The sequence below is a fragment of the Vanessa tameamea genome, chromosome 8 (genome assembly GCF_037043105.1).
Source record: "Vanessa tameamea isolate UH-Manoa-2023 chromosome 8, ilVanTame1 primary haplotype, whole genome shotgun sequence".
Taxonomy (NCBI): Eukaryota; Metazoa; Arthropoda; class Insecta; order Lepidoptera; family Nymphalidae; genus Vanessa; species Vanessa tameamea.
This window is the reverse complement of record NC_087316.1, coordinates 3,792,289-3,808,365: the sequence shown is the minus strand read 5'-3', so window position 1 is coordinate 3,808,365 and position 16,077 is coordinate 3,792,289. Positions and strand designations below refer to the sequence as shown.

The 16,077-nt window shown below is 31.1% G+C and overlaps 1 protein-coding gene across 3 annotated transcripts in view; it reads right to left on the bottom strand.

The window, feature by feature from the left end:
- Window positions 1-371: 371 nt before the first annotated feature.
- Window positions 372-16,077, bottom strand: part of LOC113399937 (slit homolog 1 protein) — a 67,839-nt gene continuing 52,133 nt past the window's right edge. For all 3 annotated transcript variants that reach the window (XM_064215494.1, XM_026639245.2, XM_026639246.2), the window contains exons 3-11: window positions 13,322-13,505; window positions 12,147-12,315; window positions 11,680-11,789; window positions 10,162-10,274; window positions 9,433-9,569; window positions 8,921-9,073; window positions 8,673-8,853; window positions 3,557-3,696; window positions 372-3,286 (exon numbers count right to left, since the gene is read on the bottom strand). In XM_064215494.1, the coding sequence (XP_064071564.1) occupies window positions 3,021-3,286; window positions 3,557-3,696; window positions 8,673-8,853; window positions 8,921-9,073; window positions 9,433-9,569; window positions 10,162-10,274; window positions 11,680-11,789; window positions 12,147-12,315; window positions 13,322-13,495 (1,443 nt within the window). In that variant the 5' untranslated portion in view covers window positions 13,496-13,505 and the 3' untranslated portion in view covers window positions 372-3,020. The remainder of the gene's footprint in view (window positions 3,287-3,556; window positions 3,697-8,672; window positions 8,854-8,920; window positions 9,074-9,432; window positions 9,570-10,161; window positions 10,275-11,679; window positions 11,790-12,146; window positions 12,316-13,321; window positions 13,506-16,077) is intronic.

The following is a 16,077-nucleotide window of genomic DNA, read 5'->3' as shown; positions in this document are numbered from 1 at the left end:
ATGCTACCAACCTTGGATCCAAACTAAGATGGTATGTTGTTTGTGCCTATAGTTACACTGGCTTACTCACCCTTCAAACTGCAACACAGCAATACTAAGTAATGCTGCCTAGCTTTAGAATATACGATCAGTGGAATTCACCTACCACTATTGAGAAACCGTTAATGTTTTTCTTGATCTTCATAACCCTATGCTCACCGCAAATATTACTCATCATTTTAGTGGACACTTTATTGGTATTATTATTAATATTTTATACAAATTTCTGTTTATTTCCCCAATTAAAATTAAAGATCATATCAAAGTCAAATACTAACATTTAAATAACCCAATAATTTGGTTTTTTTTTATGTTTTAAATAAAACGCAACATCAATCGTATTTATATTTTTATTAAAATCAAAATTTGATACAACTTTACAGCGAAAATTCAATATTAGATTTAACTTAAATAATAAATGTGACTATAAACTTTATGAACACTTCTTTTAAATTTATATCAACAACATCAAAGATTAAAAGGAGGAGTATCATTGAAACATTATTTTTACATACAAAAATTATTGCTCACCGAAACTACGTACCGGTCACTCCCATTAACACACCGCGAATTCGATACTTTTCATTCACAGACAACACCTAAGATATACGGATGAAAACATCGAATCACCAAGCTTCCAGAATACACAACAACGATTAATAACAGTAAATATGAAGAACATTAAAATGCACAACAGTTTACATTAAATGTCTTAATCCTAATTTGATATGCATTGTTAGGTTTTGGTGTGAAGATTGCTTTATGCGTAACTCTCACCTTGTATCCTTCCGATATGTTTGATGTTGGTTCGATTTATATATTTCTATAAGACTCATAGCAATCAATTTATTCATTAATCGATTAGGTATATTTAACTTGCGTCCTATAACCATAAATATATTAAGAGTATAGTTAGTAAACTTGATTAGCAGATTGAATACGATTCAAAGCACAGTCATATCTTAAATATATCAACGTTATTAACTGATTTGATGAAGAATAACGGTTCTATTTATTCAAATATTTATTAGATCGTAACAATAATGATCTGTCGTCATAAATTTGATGTCATCAAAAATAATTCGCATCATCCGTTAAACTATGATTAAACTGCGTTTTGACTCGCGACCAATCACTAAATGAAATTACATAGACAATAATTACAACATTTATATTTTTTTTAAATAATGATAGTATATGAATATATTTCTAACATAGCATTTATAATACTCATCATGAGATGGTGAGGTGTCCTTAAGTTATCAGGTTTTTCGACTCCGACCATTTTTCGTGCTATTAATACGATATAAATATGAGTGCGTAATCGATTACATATAGTGCAATAAATACTTATTCCTAGTGAATAAATACCATTTATAAACTGCAATAGACATGTCCATATTATAACCACATATAATTATATTTATTTATAAAATATGTAAACGCGTGTTAAAGAATACAAAATAGGTATTCAATCTCGCGTCCTACACGCGTTAAACATTTTTATAGAAACATACATTACAAACATTCTAAAAGATCGAGGTTTGAAAGGTATATTTTTTATCATTTCGATATATTTTAATAATTTATTACAGAAGGTTATCACATAGAAAGCTTCAATTTTATTCGCAACATTTGTATATCATACGAACATACTTAAATATACTTATGTAATTCAGACTAGGGGATATGTTTTTGGTTACATTTATCACTTAAATAATTATTATGATCACACATTCATTATAATATTAAATATAATAAGGTTATAAGATAAAACGAACGCTACAAGAATGGACTACATCGTTACCGTGTGATTTCTGAATAAAAATTGAGCGTTTGCGTCAAAGTGAAATTAAAAAAGCAAAACAAAAACGTGATTAAGCATATAGCAAACAGCTTAGAGTCACATTTATTACCCTATTGATAAATTTTAATAAAATCTATACAAAATATCATATAACTCATTTAACTATAAACGAAATAACTAAGGATCATACCATGCCTTTATGTAAAGACTATCAATATTAAAATTATCAAAAAAACTCGGCCATGCAAACTTAATTTTTAATTTAAAATAATTTCATACCTTAAAATCAATTGTAACTATTCTAAAGCCGAGCTAAACAATAATAAATTATATAAAAATATAAATTAAAAAATAAAACTATTCAACTGCATATTTCCTTATATCTAACACTTAACTATTTATTACTAATCTACAACGAACATCCAAGGGCTCCATCTAACGCATAGCGTCAGTAATATCATTTGTAATAATTAAACTAACATAATTCATAAACAAGAGGTAGAATTATTCCAAGGAAATATATGGAAACACATTAGAATTTTAAATATAATTATAATCCTAAATTATATATAAGAGCCCTGCATTCTTACGAATATAGAGATAAACATTGAACAGTCAACAGGGTAAATGCGTAAAAGCTTACTAGAACATTATAAATACGAGTAGAATTACATAGTAAAGGCGAGGGGTAAATGATAAAAAATATTAAAAGTTTATATTAATATTAGGTCAGTTTCAGAAACATTTACGCTTCTGACGCGCTCAAGATTGTTCAGCTCGTTAATGACAAAGTTCTAAAGACGACTCTTTCAGATACTCCAAACTACTATTCCACTTTCGCCTATATCTGGCTGGCAATACTCTAAAGTAAGGCATACCTACCTCAAAGGTATTCTAATTAAAATACCTAGTGTATCTCACATCTGAAATCATCCTTATCACAAATTCATTCCAAAATTCTACTAATTTTTCTTCAGCCCAAATTGATATGTTTAGTTTTTACAAATTCATCACGTTACAAATGAATATAAAGAACGAAAAATCGTATCGAGGCATCCGGCCACAGTTAACCCGACAGACCTTTCGTTGAACTTAATAGGGAAACTAAAAGGGTTTGCACTCTTAGAACCATTTGGTGATGGATCTAGAATATAGTGTCGGTAAGCCAATTTATCTAGAGCCATCTAACGATGGCGAGGAAGACAAAATTGGTTACCATCATCGGGCAAGTGTTGTCGGCGCTCGAAGGTCTTCCGTAGCCAGGTTTCCTTTTGCAGTTCATCTTCTCGAGGGGTATTTTAGCGACGCTATACTCCCGGTGCTCACTGACCATAGTGCAAATCGTTCGTTTTTTCTGCATCATCTCGTCATCTCGGTCGCGGAGTCCAGAAAGCCAAGATTCATACCACGCGAGATCGCAGTCACAAATCAATGGATTATCTAAATGAAATTGAATCTAATTTAAACACTATTATTAAAGTCAAATCATTTGTTAATATTTAAGTGTAACAAGATAAAAAATACATTACTTTTTTAAGGAAAAGAGAAATGAGATATTTTTTTCTTCAAGTCTAACAGATAACAACTGTTACATAAGCACCTAAATACACAAACCAATGATTGCAAAATAGCTACCAGAACTGATTACTCTGGTAGATATATTTAATCAATTAAAATTTAAAACATAATTATGTAATCATTCCAGCTTACCCATAATGTCAACAACTCGAAGTGTATCGAGAATCGGCTCCATGATCTCTTCGGGGATGTGCTGCAGTTTATTGTTCTGCAGATTAAGCGTCTCCAGCGAGTTTAAGTTATCAAAACCCATTGTGGGCAATTGGTGAACCCTGTTAAATATAATTGAAAGATTCCTTATTATGCTCTGTAATTCGGATGCTTTGAAATTATATTTCTACACACTCTAGACAAATTTTTTTTCAGGACGGCATCAAATGGATTTCTCAGAATTATACGATCGGGATCCCACATGGGAACGCTCTTAATGATGGATCTTCACAACCTTACGGGTGGTTGAGTTGCTTACGTAATTAGGATTCCTTTGTCGGATCTTACGTCACCGACGACTCTAGATCCATTGCAATCTGCCCGAACCACATGATTGTATCAAGAACTATAGTATCTAAAAAATGTGTTACCGTTTCTACAATTGACTTCGTAGAAAAAATAACTAAGTTAAGGTCTTTTAGCGAGTTTACGTAAAACGAAACGTAAACAACATCTGGTTTTGCGTAAATCTACCATCGAAATAACCGACAAACACATTATAATACACACATTATATCAATAATGTCGATCAAATAAACTGTACAAAACTGATAATTGGTTAAACAAACCTACTCCCCTCGGGTAGGTATGTATTACGTCAATGTTAGCTGACTAGCAATTCTATTCGAACTAGCAATCTAAATCAACAATGCTTCACAGTGTAATCAATTTGCCTGCTCAGTTAATTCAAGCTGAAGTGATTTTACCTCTTTGTTTTTTTTTTTTTAAAAGAAGAACTCTATTGTTTTGTTTTTTATGATCGATATGGCACTGCCTTGTTGGAAGCAGATCCCAAGGTCCTGGATTCAAAACTTGGTTTGGATTATGAAAAGGAATTGGATATTCAATCATTTATGTCTGTCTCGTGTTGATGGTGAAAAACGATGACATTCGGCGTTCAACGCTCTGTATAGTAGCGTAAATATATTTAAAAAAAAAAACAGTGATTTGACATTAGACAAACGTTCATTATAATTCCTGAAATACATATGGTTATCACTGATTTAGAATCGTTTTTTAAAATTCCTGTCATTAAGATTGGATCATTAGCATTAGCAGCCTGTAAATTTCCCACTGCTGGGCGAAAGGCCTCCTCTCCCTTTGAGGAGAAGGTTTGGAGCATATTCCACCACGCTGCTCCAATGCGGGTTGGCGGAATACACATGTGGTAGAATTTCGTTGAAATTAGACACATGCAGGTTTCCTCACGATGTTTTCCTTCACCGCTGAGCACGAGATGAATTATAAACACAAATGCCTGGGTTTGAACCCGAAACCATCGGTTAAGATGCACGCGTTCTAACCACTGGGCCATCTCGGCTTGGATCACTCAAATCGATTTTATTTTTTTTACCTCGCCGAATAAAAAGAAACGAATACTTATTATTTTGGATCAAATCGTGCATCGTCATTTTCTTATTGGAATTAATTTCTATAACTTTAAATTATGGAAAGATAACAGTTTCTATAAACACAGTTCAAAGTTTACTCTATCGGTTACTGGTTGCGAAAGCTATCTAGGAGAATGTGAATTTAATTGTTTGTGAAGGAAACAAATTAAAGTCGAATTGGTATATGTTTAGAACAACCGTGACACATACTCTCACTAAGATCGTATATAATGTAACGACAGTCGAATCAATACATTGGCAAGGTGCTAGGACGTTCCGCTTTGGGCACAAGACGAAAATATGTGGACAGCGAATTTTTATATCACGTTTCTTGTCTCAGTTTTCTTGACTTCCTTTTTTATTTATTTATACACATGAAAATTCACGCATGTTGCGTCAGTGGTCTTCATTTAAAGCGGACGAAACTGCGAAACGTCGTTATTTATTTAATAAATTATAAACTAGAACCTTCTCCGAAGCATATTGCATTTTCTGTAATAGTTGTATGTATATTGGCTTAGTAGTATTTTAGTTGATTACACACGTTGGGTATGAGATGATCGCCTCCAGGCTATTAACAATATATAATAATAAAAATTATATTTTCATTCATTATATTAAAATGAAAAAAAAATAATAAAAATTGGTAGCTTTTTGACGATCAATAATCAAGCGTAACATTTCCATTTTGATTAAAGATTAGATTTTGTTTTTGTCAGTTAAACTATTGTTTTGTTAATTTTGATTTCAAATCCGACTTTAAATTTTTCTTTAAATTTAAACGAAATCAAACGGGTATTGGAAAAACGGCTAGTAAACAAAGCAAAAATTATCCGAATCAGTTCATAAATGACGGATGTAACAATAAATACACTCAAATTGATAACCTCCTTATTTAAAAAAAATAGTTAAAATAGAAAAAGAAAAAGCTAAATTCCAAAGAAGACAGACATAGGCTACTTTTTATATCAACCCCTAAAACCGGAGCGAAGTCTCGGGCGACAACTAGCAATAAATAATTTAACATTCTGAACTATATTTTCACTGACATTCACTTGAACTTGTCATTTTGTAACACAAAATTTCTACTCTGTATGTATTGCACCGCTGTTACGAAGAAAATGCGACAAGAATACAAAATAAACATGTAAACTGGGCACACAAAAAACCGAAGCTTTAAGCATTACAATTTACAGAAAAATAAAACTTATTTTTTAAAAGAGGTCTTATTTTATTTGTTGTGTCAATAATTTTTTTTTCAATTCGGTGAAGTGTATGTGGAACAAACCTTATAAATAGATTATAAATCCGTTCTATCAAACTAAATAAGCTGACGTTTTGGTTATACAATTTTAATGGTTAAACGTGGTAAACTAACAAGGGTATATTAAGGATTTGTTAAGGGTTTTCTTTTTTTTAATTGATTTTATTTTTGTTTCAGAATAGTAATATTGAACATTCATACAATAGTTCATTCATTCATTCACTGATAACACGACATTCACCGTCGTGTTATCTTGACATTCAGACATTCACCGTTGTGTTATCTTTATTATTATGAAAATCAGTCCTGGGACGAAAACTCTTTTTTTTATACACACAGATGGTCATCTAAGTGGGCCAGCTGATGGTAAATGGTTACCACTGGGCACATTGTCGATTTGAAATCATTGTCATTGAAAATTAAACCATTCCTTACATCGTCCCTTGTGCCTGTAGTTAAACTGGCTCAAACTGAATTACAATATTACAAAGTATTACTGTTTGGGCGTAGAATATACGACCCAAATATACCCAAAAGCACTTAAAAAGCCCCACCATCAAGTGGGACCTATAAAATAATTATTTAATTATTTTAATTATGAATACTGAGTTTGGAAGTTGTCAGCGTTTAAACTCTCTCACACACTCGTGTCCCATAATATCCCGCGAGGTTAGATACTATCTTGTGAATGTGTACACCATTCTTTAGTTAGTATTTAACAATAACCTATATACCTATTATCTAATTCACTACGTGTAACCACTCAATTGATTGATTCATTTTCATTTTAAGATTAATTATTAACAAAATATTTTAAAAATCAAAATATACTTTATTCAAGTAGGCTTTTACAAGCACTTTTGAATCGTCATTTAACAAACTATTTAAAGAGCCACCGGTTCGGAATGTAGATTCTACCAAGAAGAACCGGCAAGAAACTCAGTAGTTACTTTTTTCAATATCTAAAAATACAGTCATGTTAGTTAAATACAATTATATATGTATGTTATGTCTCCTGCCTGGAAGTCGACAAGCATTAACTCCACGCTTTTTTATCATCAATATAATCTTGTATGGAATAATATGTCTTCTTTAACAATGTATTTTTTACAATTGACTTGAATCTATGAAACGGCAAAATTACATACTTTACTCTTCGAATTCATATTATTTATCACATAACAGTTACTTTATATATATATATATATCGCATATATAAAAGTGACTGTATGTGTATACACGATGCTTTAAATATATTCTCGACATGAATCAATTAATAATTTTCGATTCAATACGGACAACGTCACTTAAGACAGAATATTAAACGAATAATTTCTCACGATTAATCAAGTTAAACGTTTAAAGGGCAATACAGTCGAAGAGAAGCTGAAGTAACTCCGAAAATTAATCTCAATTAATACCGACAATGTGCTACGCAACAGAATTAATAATAAGCCCGCAACGTTCAACGAATCGTTGCTTGTAACGTAATATTCGAATATTTTCTTTAAAATCTATAAAATTACATTGTATCGTTTAAAATAATATATACAAAATATTATTTCTCATTTTTGTTAAAAATTTAATATGAATGTTCCTTATCTCGCTACTGATTTTGAATGTATGAATGTAATCATTTCGAGTGACGACGCCTATACGAGGATGGCAACCGCGTTTTTCATTTATTGGAACGAAGTTCTTCTACGCGGCATACACTCGAGTGAACTGGTAGAAATCGTCTAAAACTGGAAAAAGCGTTTCTCTCTGTTTTTTCCTATTTTAATACACTCTTATATATTATATAAACTTATTCGCAAACTTTGTTGTTTTTTTTTTACTTTTATATAATATAGCAACGAAAACAACTTGGTTCTAACTGGGTGTCCCCCACTTTGTAACTTTTTCTGTTTGAATGTCAGTCAAATTTTAAGTCAGATCCACTCATTGTTTGCAATTTGTTTTGATACCGATGATGAAGAAGCGAATTGATTAAACAGCATACACATACATTAAAAACTTATAAGTAGACTAAACGTTTAAAATTTTTAAAAATATCATTTGTTTAGCAAATAAATTGAAGCTAATGTCATACAGCAAACAATTATAACTGTTTTTTATTCATTAATATAATAGTCTTATTTAAATTATATGATGTCTAATTGAATATAACGAACTGAATGTTAAGTCTACCGTACCTATAGTCTGACAAAATAAAGAGGTGTGATCGGTTAAACATGAATATGATATTTTATAAAATGGGGTTATAGTTTATCGAAGGATAATATACATACTGACAACATGACTCAAATTTCTAATTTAGAACTAGTTTGTGTTACTTAAGACAACGTTTACGTGTCAAGAAATATTTAATTTTTTTACTTACATATTCTTCTGCAAATTCAGGAAGGTTATGGAATCTCCGTAGCCAGTAAAGGCATCCTCGCTTATGTATGTGATATTATTTGAGCGTAGATCCAAGTGACGCAAGCGATGCAAAGGTCGGAGAGCCTCGGATGGTATCTCGTGGAGACGGTTGTCACCGAGACGTAGGTATTGCAGGTTTTCTATAAGACATATTTTTTATCATATCTTGTAATGATAATAATTATGTTTATGTTTATGTATGTTTACCTTCCAGTCCAGAAAAAGCCTTTTCGTCTATACGTTGGATTTGATTGCCTTCTAGCTCTAAAGAGTTAAGGAATATCAAATGCGAAAACACATTAGCAGGTACCTCCCGCAGTTGATTATGTGCCAATCCCAATGAATCCAAATTCCGCAATCCTATAAAAAAAAACACATTAAAAACTCAAACTATCGATACCTAAATTAATAAAAACATGTGATATCGATTTAAAAAAAAAATTGTAACGTATGGTTTTACGCAACGGTGCTTTAAACTAAATTTAAACATATGTGCTTGTATAAAATTTGTTTATCAAAAGTAAATACGCAACTTTAAGAATTTATGTAAAATATACAAACAAAACTAAACTAAATTTTACCTTGTAAATCAAAATTATTTAGAAATATAAATAGATTAGGTTATTAATATTTTATAATATTTGTATTTTATACTATTACTAAGTAAAAAATCTTCGTTGTAATATTATACATATCATAAATGGTGACATAAGTTATACCTGCAAAGTCTCCTTCAGTTATAGTAGTAATGCGGTTCTCCTGCATTTCAAGTTTCTTCAAATTCTCGAGTAACGCAAGAGCTTTCTGCGGTACGGCTGTCAGTTCGTTCCCGCCCAGATTTAAGCGCTTTAATTTCCTAAAAATATATTTTAATCGTGAATTAAACTTATAATTGTGATAATTTTTATTTTGAAAATCGTAATAAGTAACTTTTAATGTATAATAAATAATAAATAAATAAATATTGGACAACATCACATACATTACTCTGATCCCAATATAAGTAGCTAAAGCACTTGTGTTATGGAAAATCAGAAGTAACGACGGTACCACAAACACCCAGACCCAAGACAACATAGAAAACTAATGAACTTTATCTACGTCGACCCGGCTGGTAATCGAACCTGGGACCTCGGAGTTGCGTACCTATGAAAACCGGTGTACACACTACTCGACCACGGATGTATAAAGTATAATGAATTGTAATTTAAAAAAAAAGCCAATTTAAAAAGATTATAGAATTAAAAAAAAAAAGAAAGACATACATACACCCTGAGTGCAAAATGTTAACTTAAAGTAGATTTGGAAATTTCTCGAGTAAAATCAATCAATCCCTGTATAATTTCATCACACTTTTATTAAACAACTTAAATTTATTCTCAAGCTATTCCAAGATGAGAAAAGGTTCGAATAAAGCGGAAAATCAATTAAAAATGTATTCCACTTACTTTTCCAAGCCCTTAAAAGCCTCGCCGTCGACAACCGATATTCTATTTTCGTACAATGTCAGGATCTCCAAAGTGTCGAGACCCAAGAAAGCCCTGTTATGTATCGCTGTCACCTTAAAAGAAGGTATTTATAAGACTTTCAGTTTTTAAGAACGTTTGTAACACTTATTTTATTTATTATTTATTTTAGGATTACCAACATGACAGTTATTAAAACATAATAAACAATTTTAAAGTGCAGTCAATATCTAACAGTTGTCATATTAGAGGTAACCACGACATAAATAGACAGTTGCCACGGAACATATATAATTTAAAATAAAATAAATTGATATATTAAACTTAAGACACTCATACAGTTAGTTAGTAAAAACAATAACAAATTAATAAACAATTCAATGATGCAATGGCTTAGTACAAGTTACAAGGTATCACCATAAGAACATTTCCATTAATTTCATATGAGAGACTTAAATTTTGCAATCTTATTTGAGATGTAATTGTTTCCCTACAATTCTACAATCTGATCCGCAATTTGATTACTGACTGATTTCGTGTAAAGGGACGGAATTTTGTAACGGGAAGCTGGAGAAGCGCGCGCTATTTGATTTGACCAATGAAATCTTTCTCGATAAATAATTTTATTGAATATTTAACTGTCAATAACAATAATGTTAAAGATATATTAAATATTTTATACCACAGAGAAGTTAATTGAAACCAAAGAAGTGCACTGATTTAGTACAGACCGAAAATCATTTGATTTTTAATTTGTATATGTATTTTTTTCAATAAATACGACATACGTTCGAAAAATACAATAAGAAAAAAATTAAAATAACTTTGGCTATTGTACCAATTGTAAGACGTTGCCAAATTAGATAAAACACTTTATAAAATGCCAAAGAAGCAATCGAGTGCCAAATCGTGTCATGCTAAAAACGTGGAAAGATAATAAATATGTTCACATACGATAAAACAAGAATATATTTCAGTTTATAGTCTGAGTGACATATATATTATATGCGACATAAAAAAAGGTAGGTTCTCTTTAACCCCGAATTTTCAAGATTAATTTATAAAGTATAAACTCTTGTAATAGTTTTAGTATATTCAATTTGTTTTTGTATTTAAATAATTATTAATATAATAAAGATAAAAAAATATCGATATGTCTATGTCCTACAGCTGTCCAGCTTATGAAAAGTCCATTTTCGGAGCTGGCTCCTGGTTTATAGATGGTTTTCATCCGAAACAATCAGGATCCCTTTTGATGTTTCCCTTCACCGAGATCAATTATAAACACAATTTACATGAAAAATAGTGGTGTTTTCCTGGATTTGAACCCGCAAACATCGATTAATATTCACATATACTAACCACTGGACTGACCGCTGTATTAAAATAATCGTTTTCTACTTAATATATAAAAATTATAATTGAGACTGTTTTAAATAACTATAAATATATTAAAAATCAAAATTAAAGAGTACGTTTACCCACGTTGTATAAACTTACCTTATTGTGATTCATGTTGAGTATAAGTAAATGATTAAGATGCGTGAAAGATGAGGTCGGTATCGTCGCGAGATTGTTTTGAGACACGTCGAGTTGCGTCAGTTTATTCCCTGAAAGTGTTATAAGTTTTAATTAAAAGTGAAGACAACTCCGTTTGAAACCTTCTCGAATTGAATTTAATAAATACGTTTTTATATTATCTGTCTATATAAAATTTTCTGGTTACTAAATTCAAATTTATAATTTGAATAATAATTTTAATTCAGTCGGGAAAAATAATAACTATTTTACTAACTGCCAAATCTGAAAGTTAAGCGATATACAAGCCTTTATTTTTATTAATTATTATCAAACGACAATAGGGAAGATTAATTGAAAAAATATGTACTAAATGTGTATTTTTGCAATTTACAGAGTTTTCAGGGTTCACACTTGATTAACGAGAAAAAATATCAACTGTTACTTACCAATGGAACTTAACGAAGAATCTTCTATAACGGCTAAGCTACTGTTGTGTACAGTAAGATGACGGATGTCAAGGCTCAGAAATATATACGAAGGTAACTTCGCTAGGTTATTATGACGCAGCTTTAAGTAGAATATGATCATGGGCTTCGATCGAAGTGTGTTCATTGCCTATAAGAAAGAATAAAGTTATTTAAGAGTACATTTAAATTCATAAACATTTTACAGAAAGCATATTTACAGACCTAATCTTTTAAAAAAAATATCGGCATCATTATAAATATTTAAACGATCCCTTTAATTTTGCTAAACAAGCAATTCAAAAATTGGAAATGTGTTTTTTTTTTATTACAATTAATTTTTATTTTTTCGAAATATAAAAGAACAAACAACAAATTACAAATTCCCATCACGCGTCTTCGCCCCTGTTTCTTTTTTCCTCAATTAAGTAAGTTTTTTTTATTTTGTTTAAAGCCTTATTTTAGTTGGTAAACTAATAAGTATTTTATTAAAATGTTAATTTAAAGACTAGGCTTGAGATGAAAAGGAACAATTATATAAAAATAATCAACCAAAAATAAAAGTATAATTTAATTTATATTGTATAAAGGTTTGAGTAGTTACCACCCACTCATCAGAAATTCTATCGCCAGGCATTGTTGTGTTCTGGTTGATGAAGAGTTATCGAGCCAGTGTAACTACAGGCACAAGGGACATAACCTCACAGTTCCCAAGGTCGGTAGCTTAAATTTCTTTAATCTTACAGCACCAATGTCTATGGATAGTAGTCCCCGTTAGCTTACCAAATATATAAAAAAAACGAAAATTAGAACATAATTAGTTAAACGAAATTCTACTTGGCATAGCGAGTTGTAAACGTTACTAAATATATGGCTCCACTTGAAGACCCATAAATATTTGTGCGACAAAGTGACAGACAAAGTTGTGTGTCCGAACACGTAATCCGATCAGTACGATTAATTGTTCTGTGATTACGCTCCGAGCTCCTCAGAGCTAGATCCATTATTGTGATTCCATTAATTATTAATTACTGACAGGTCTTCGACTTCTCTTCCACTGTCTGTCATGCTGAAGATTGAACATCTTAAATAGAGCTCGGAACTATAAATTACTGCAAATTTACAATTATATTATTGAGCATAAACAAATCATTCACCTTTTGTATATGTTGTTGCTCAGTAAACTCGCATAAGATATCAAGGCCGTTCTTTTTAACGGTACAGCTGCAGGGAGTGATAGTGTTCTGCGGTGGGCACTGCTGAGCGCCCTGAGGGTGGACCGGCCTCGCGAGCAACACCACACAGCAGAAAAGTAACCAACGTGGCACCATCTTGGAATATCTGGAAAGATACTTGTATTTAATTACATAATTTTATAAAAGAGTCGCACGTAACTTATTGCTATGATATTTTTCAGTTGATTTCATTCTGGCGACCAATCTCGAGGGAGACCATCCTACTCAGGATATATTGTAGTGCACAAAAATAGGTGCAATCTCTATTCCGTGACTCCCATAATCCAATGGGATGGCTAATCCGATACGACTGGAAGAGTTCAGGAGCAGGACCAAGGGCTTTACATGTTTCCCTAGGCGCGGGAGTGTACACACTTCCAACTTCTAGACTTTAGGCTGTTATTGTACATTTTTCGACAAAGACCCCAATATCTTTTTTTTATCGGCCCAACCTTTTTCAACCTCTGGGTTCAAGACACTTGACCAAAAGGAAAATTGCTTTTCAGTTGTTTACTGTCCCTTTCGTACCATAGTCATATTATTACAATTCAACACTCTCATACTTCAAACCGTGAGGGAACTCATTCATTTTATCTTTTAACGGTAGAATAAATAGTTCGTGTTCAAATTTAAAATAAGAACCGAGTGAAAAAGGAAAAGAAAAGGTTAAAGGGGCCTTGTGTCAAATATGTTGCGGAATAATGAAAACATACTGATATAATAGAAAACATTAAGTTTATATTGTGATTTGAATGAATGAGTGAATGAACAGCCAAGGATGAGGTAAATTAGAACTTACTTTTATTTTAGTTCTTTTGAAAAGAAAAAAAATATATTACAGTTACGTAACGCGATTTTCGTGATTGTGAAAACAAACTTAAATATTCTTTAAAGTAATTACGAACACTTCATATTTTCAAAGGCAGATATTTCTTATAAACTGGAAACATTTATCTTTTAAAAGAAGTCCAAAAATATTTCCGTAGGCGAATTTTTGTATTGTGTAACAAAAATACAAAAAGCATTCATGAACATCCATTTCACAAAAACTTGTTTTACCCAAGGGACTTAAACTTTCGTAACGAAATAGGTGTATTATGCTTTTACTCATAATTTCGCATTACAGAAAATTGAATTTTACCTTCTCGCTCGGCGGTAGATTAAAGAACTGGTTTTTTAGATGTTTTTATTAAACCTTGCATATTATTATGATTCAAATAATGCGACTAAATTTAAATCCGGTTTTAACCAACCGAATCCGGAACGGTAAGATAAAATTAAAGACTCAATTAGAATATAATCAGTATATATCAGTCATACTGAGGCGATAGAGACCTGGAAGGTAAAGTGCCCTAATGATGATATCCCTAAGGAAGTTACAAAATAAAAACTTTGGGATTCGCCATTGGTCCACGTTACACAACAAAGTTGGCACAAGATTTAACTCAAGTCACTGGTTGAATTCATTAGCCTCTAAAAATCTTGGTACACTTTTAGATGATAAATGTTTCCGCAAATCAATTGGTCTCCGACTGGGAACACCGCTGTGCTTTGAGCACAGATGCCCGTGTGGAAAGGAGGTGCACTCTTTCGGTTTACATGGTCTCTCGTCCAAAGAGTTCAGGTAGGCTTTTTCGCCATGGTTCTCTTAATGACACAATAAAAAGAGCTATTGCCACCATCGACGTCCCTGATCTTGCTGAGCCTCGTGGAATTCGTATTTGTATATATTTATGGACTTAATGTTAATAATTCTTATATTAATAAAAATATTCATTCATTAGAATATAATGCTTGATATTAAATATTATATGAATTATTTAATTATTATTTGTATATTACAGACGCGTATCTGTCACTTTGTATATTAATAATTATAATATTATCTTTTTAATCTGGCAACACTAACATTGACAGATAATCGTCGTGGCGGAAAAATTGATTCACGGATATATGTATATATAATTGCGCATTGAGTAAAACATTCTTTATAATTTAAAAGTTTTATTAGATAATATTGATTTCATGTATTTAATATTTTTTACCATTTAACGATCATTTTTTAATAACAAGTAACGATCAATTACAGTCGTTCCTATGAGTTTTTACGTCACACATTTCATAGCTTGTGAAATGTTTTTATACGACGCTTTTGAATTACGCCTCGTTGACAATTCTACCATCCGTTTTAGTAACCGGACGTTACTCATATAACATTTTGTTATTTTAATTTTATATTTCACGTCCTAATAATATTTCTAAGTAACTCATGTTGGAAGAATTAATACGATTATATACTTTTAAATAAAATTATGTTTAAAAATTATGTAGTTGTATCAATTTAATTATGAAAAATATATATTTCGAGTATTTGAAAATTAAAAAAGAAAACGTACTAAGAACTGCAGAAACGTAATATTTGTCATTCATGAAAAAGATTAATTACAGAGTTTCGAAACATTTTATTCTGTAATTTATGAAACTGTGTAATTACTGAAAACATTCTGAACTGGTTCTGAAATTAAATTTAATGTCGTAAAATGTTTATATATATAATTAATGTCCTAAATGTTTTGTAAGTATATGGTATATTTTGATTTGTATATGTAGAAAAACGCATCCCGCCCAAAGAAGTACTTTTTATAAAACGCATATCACATTTTATAAAGCAAAATTTT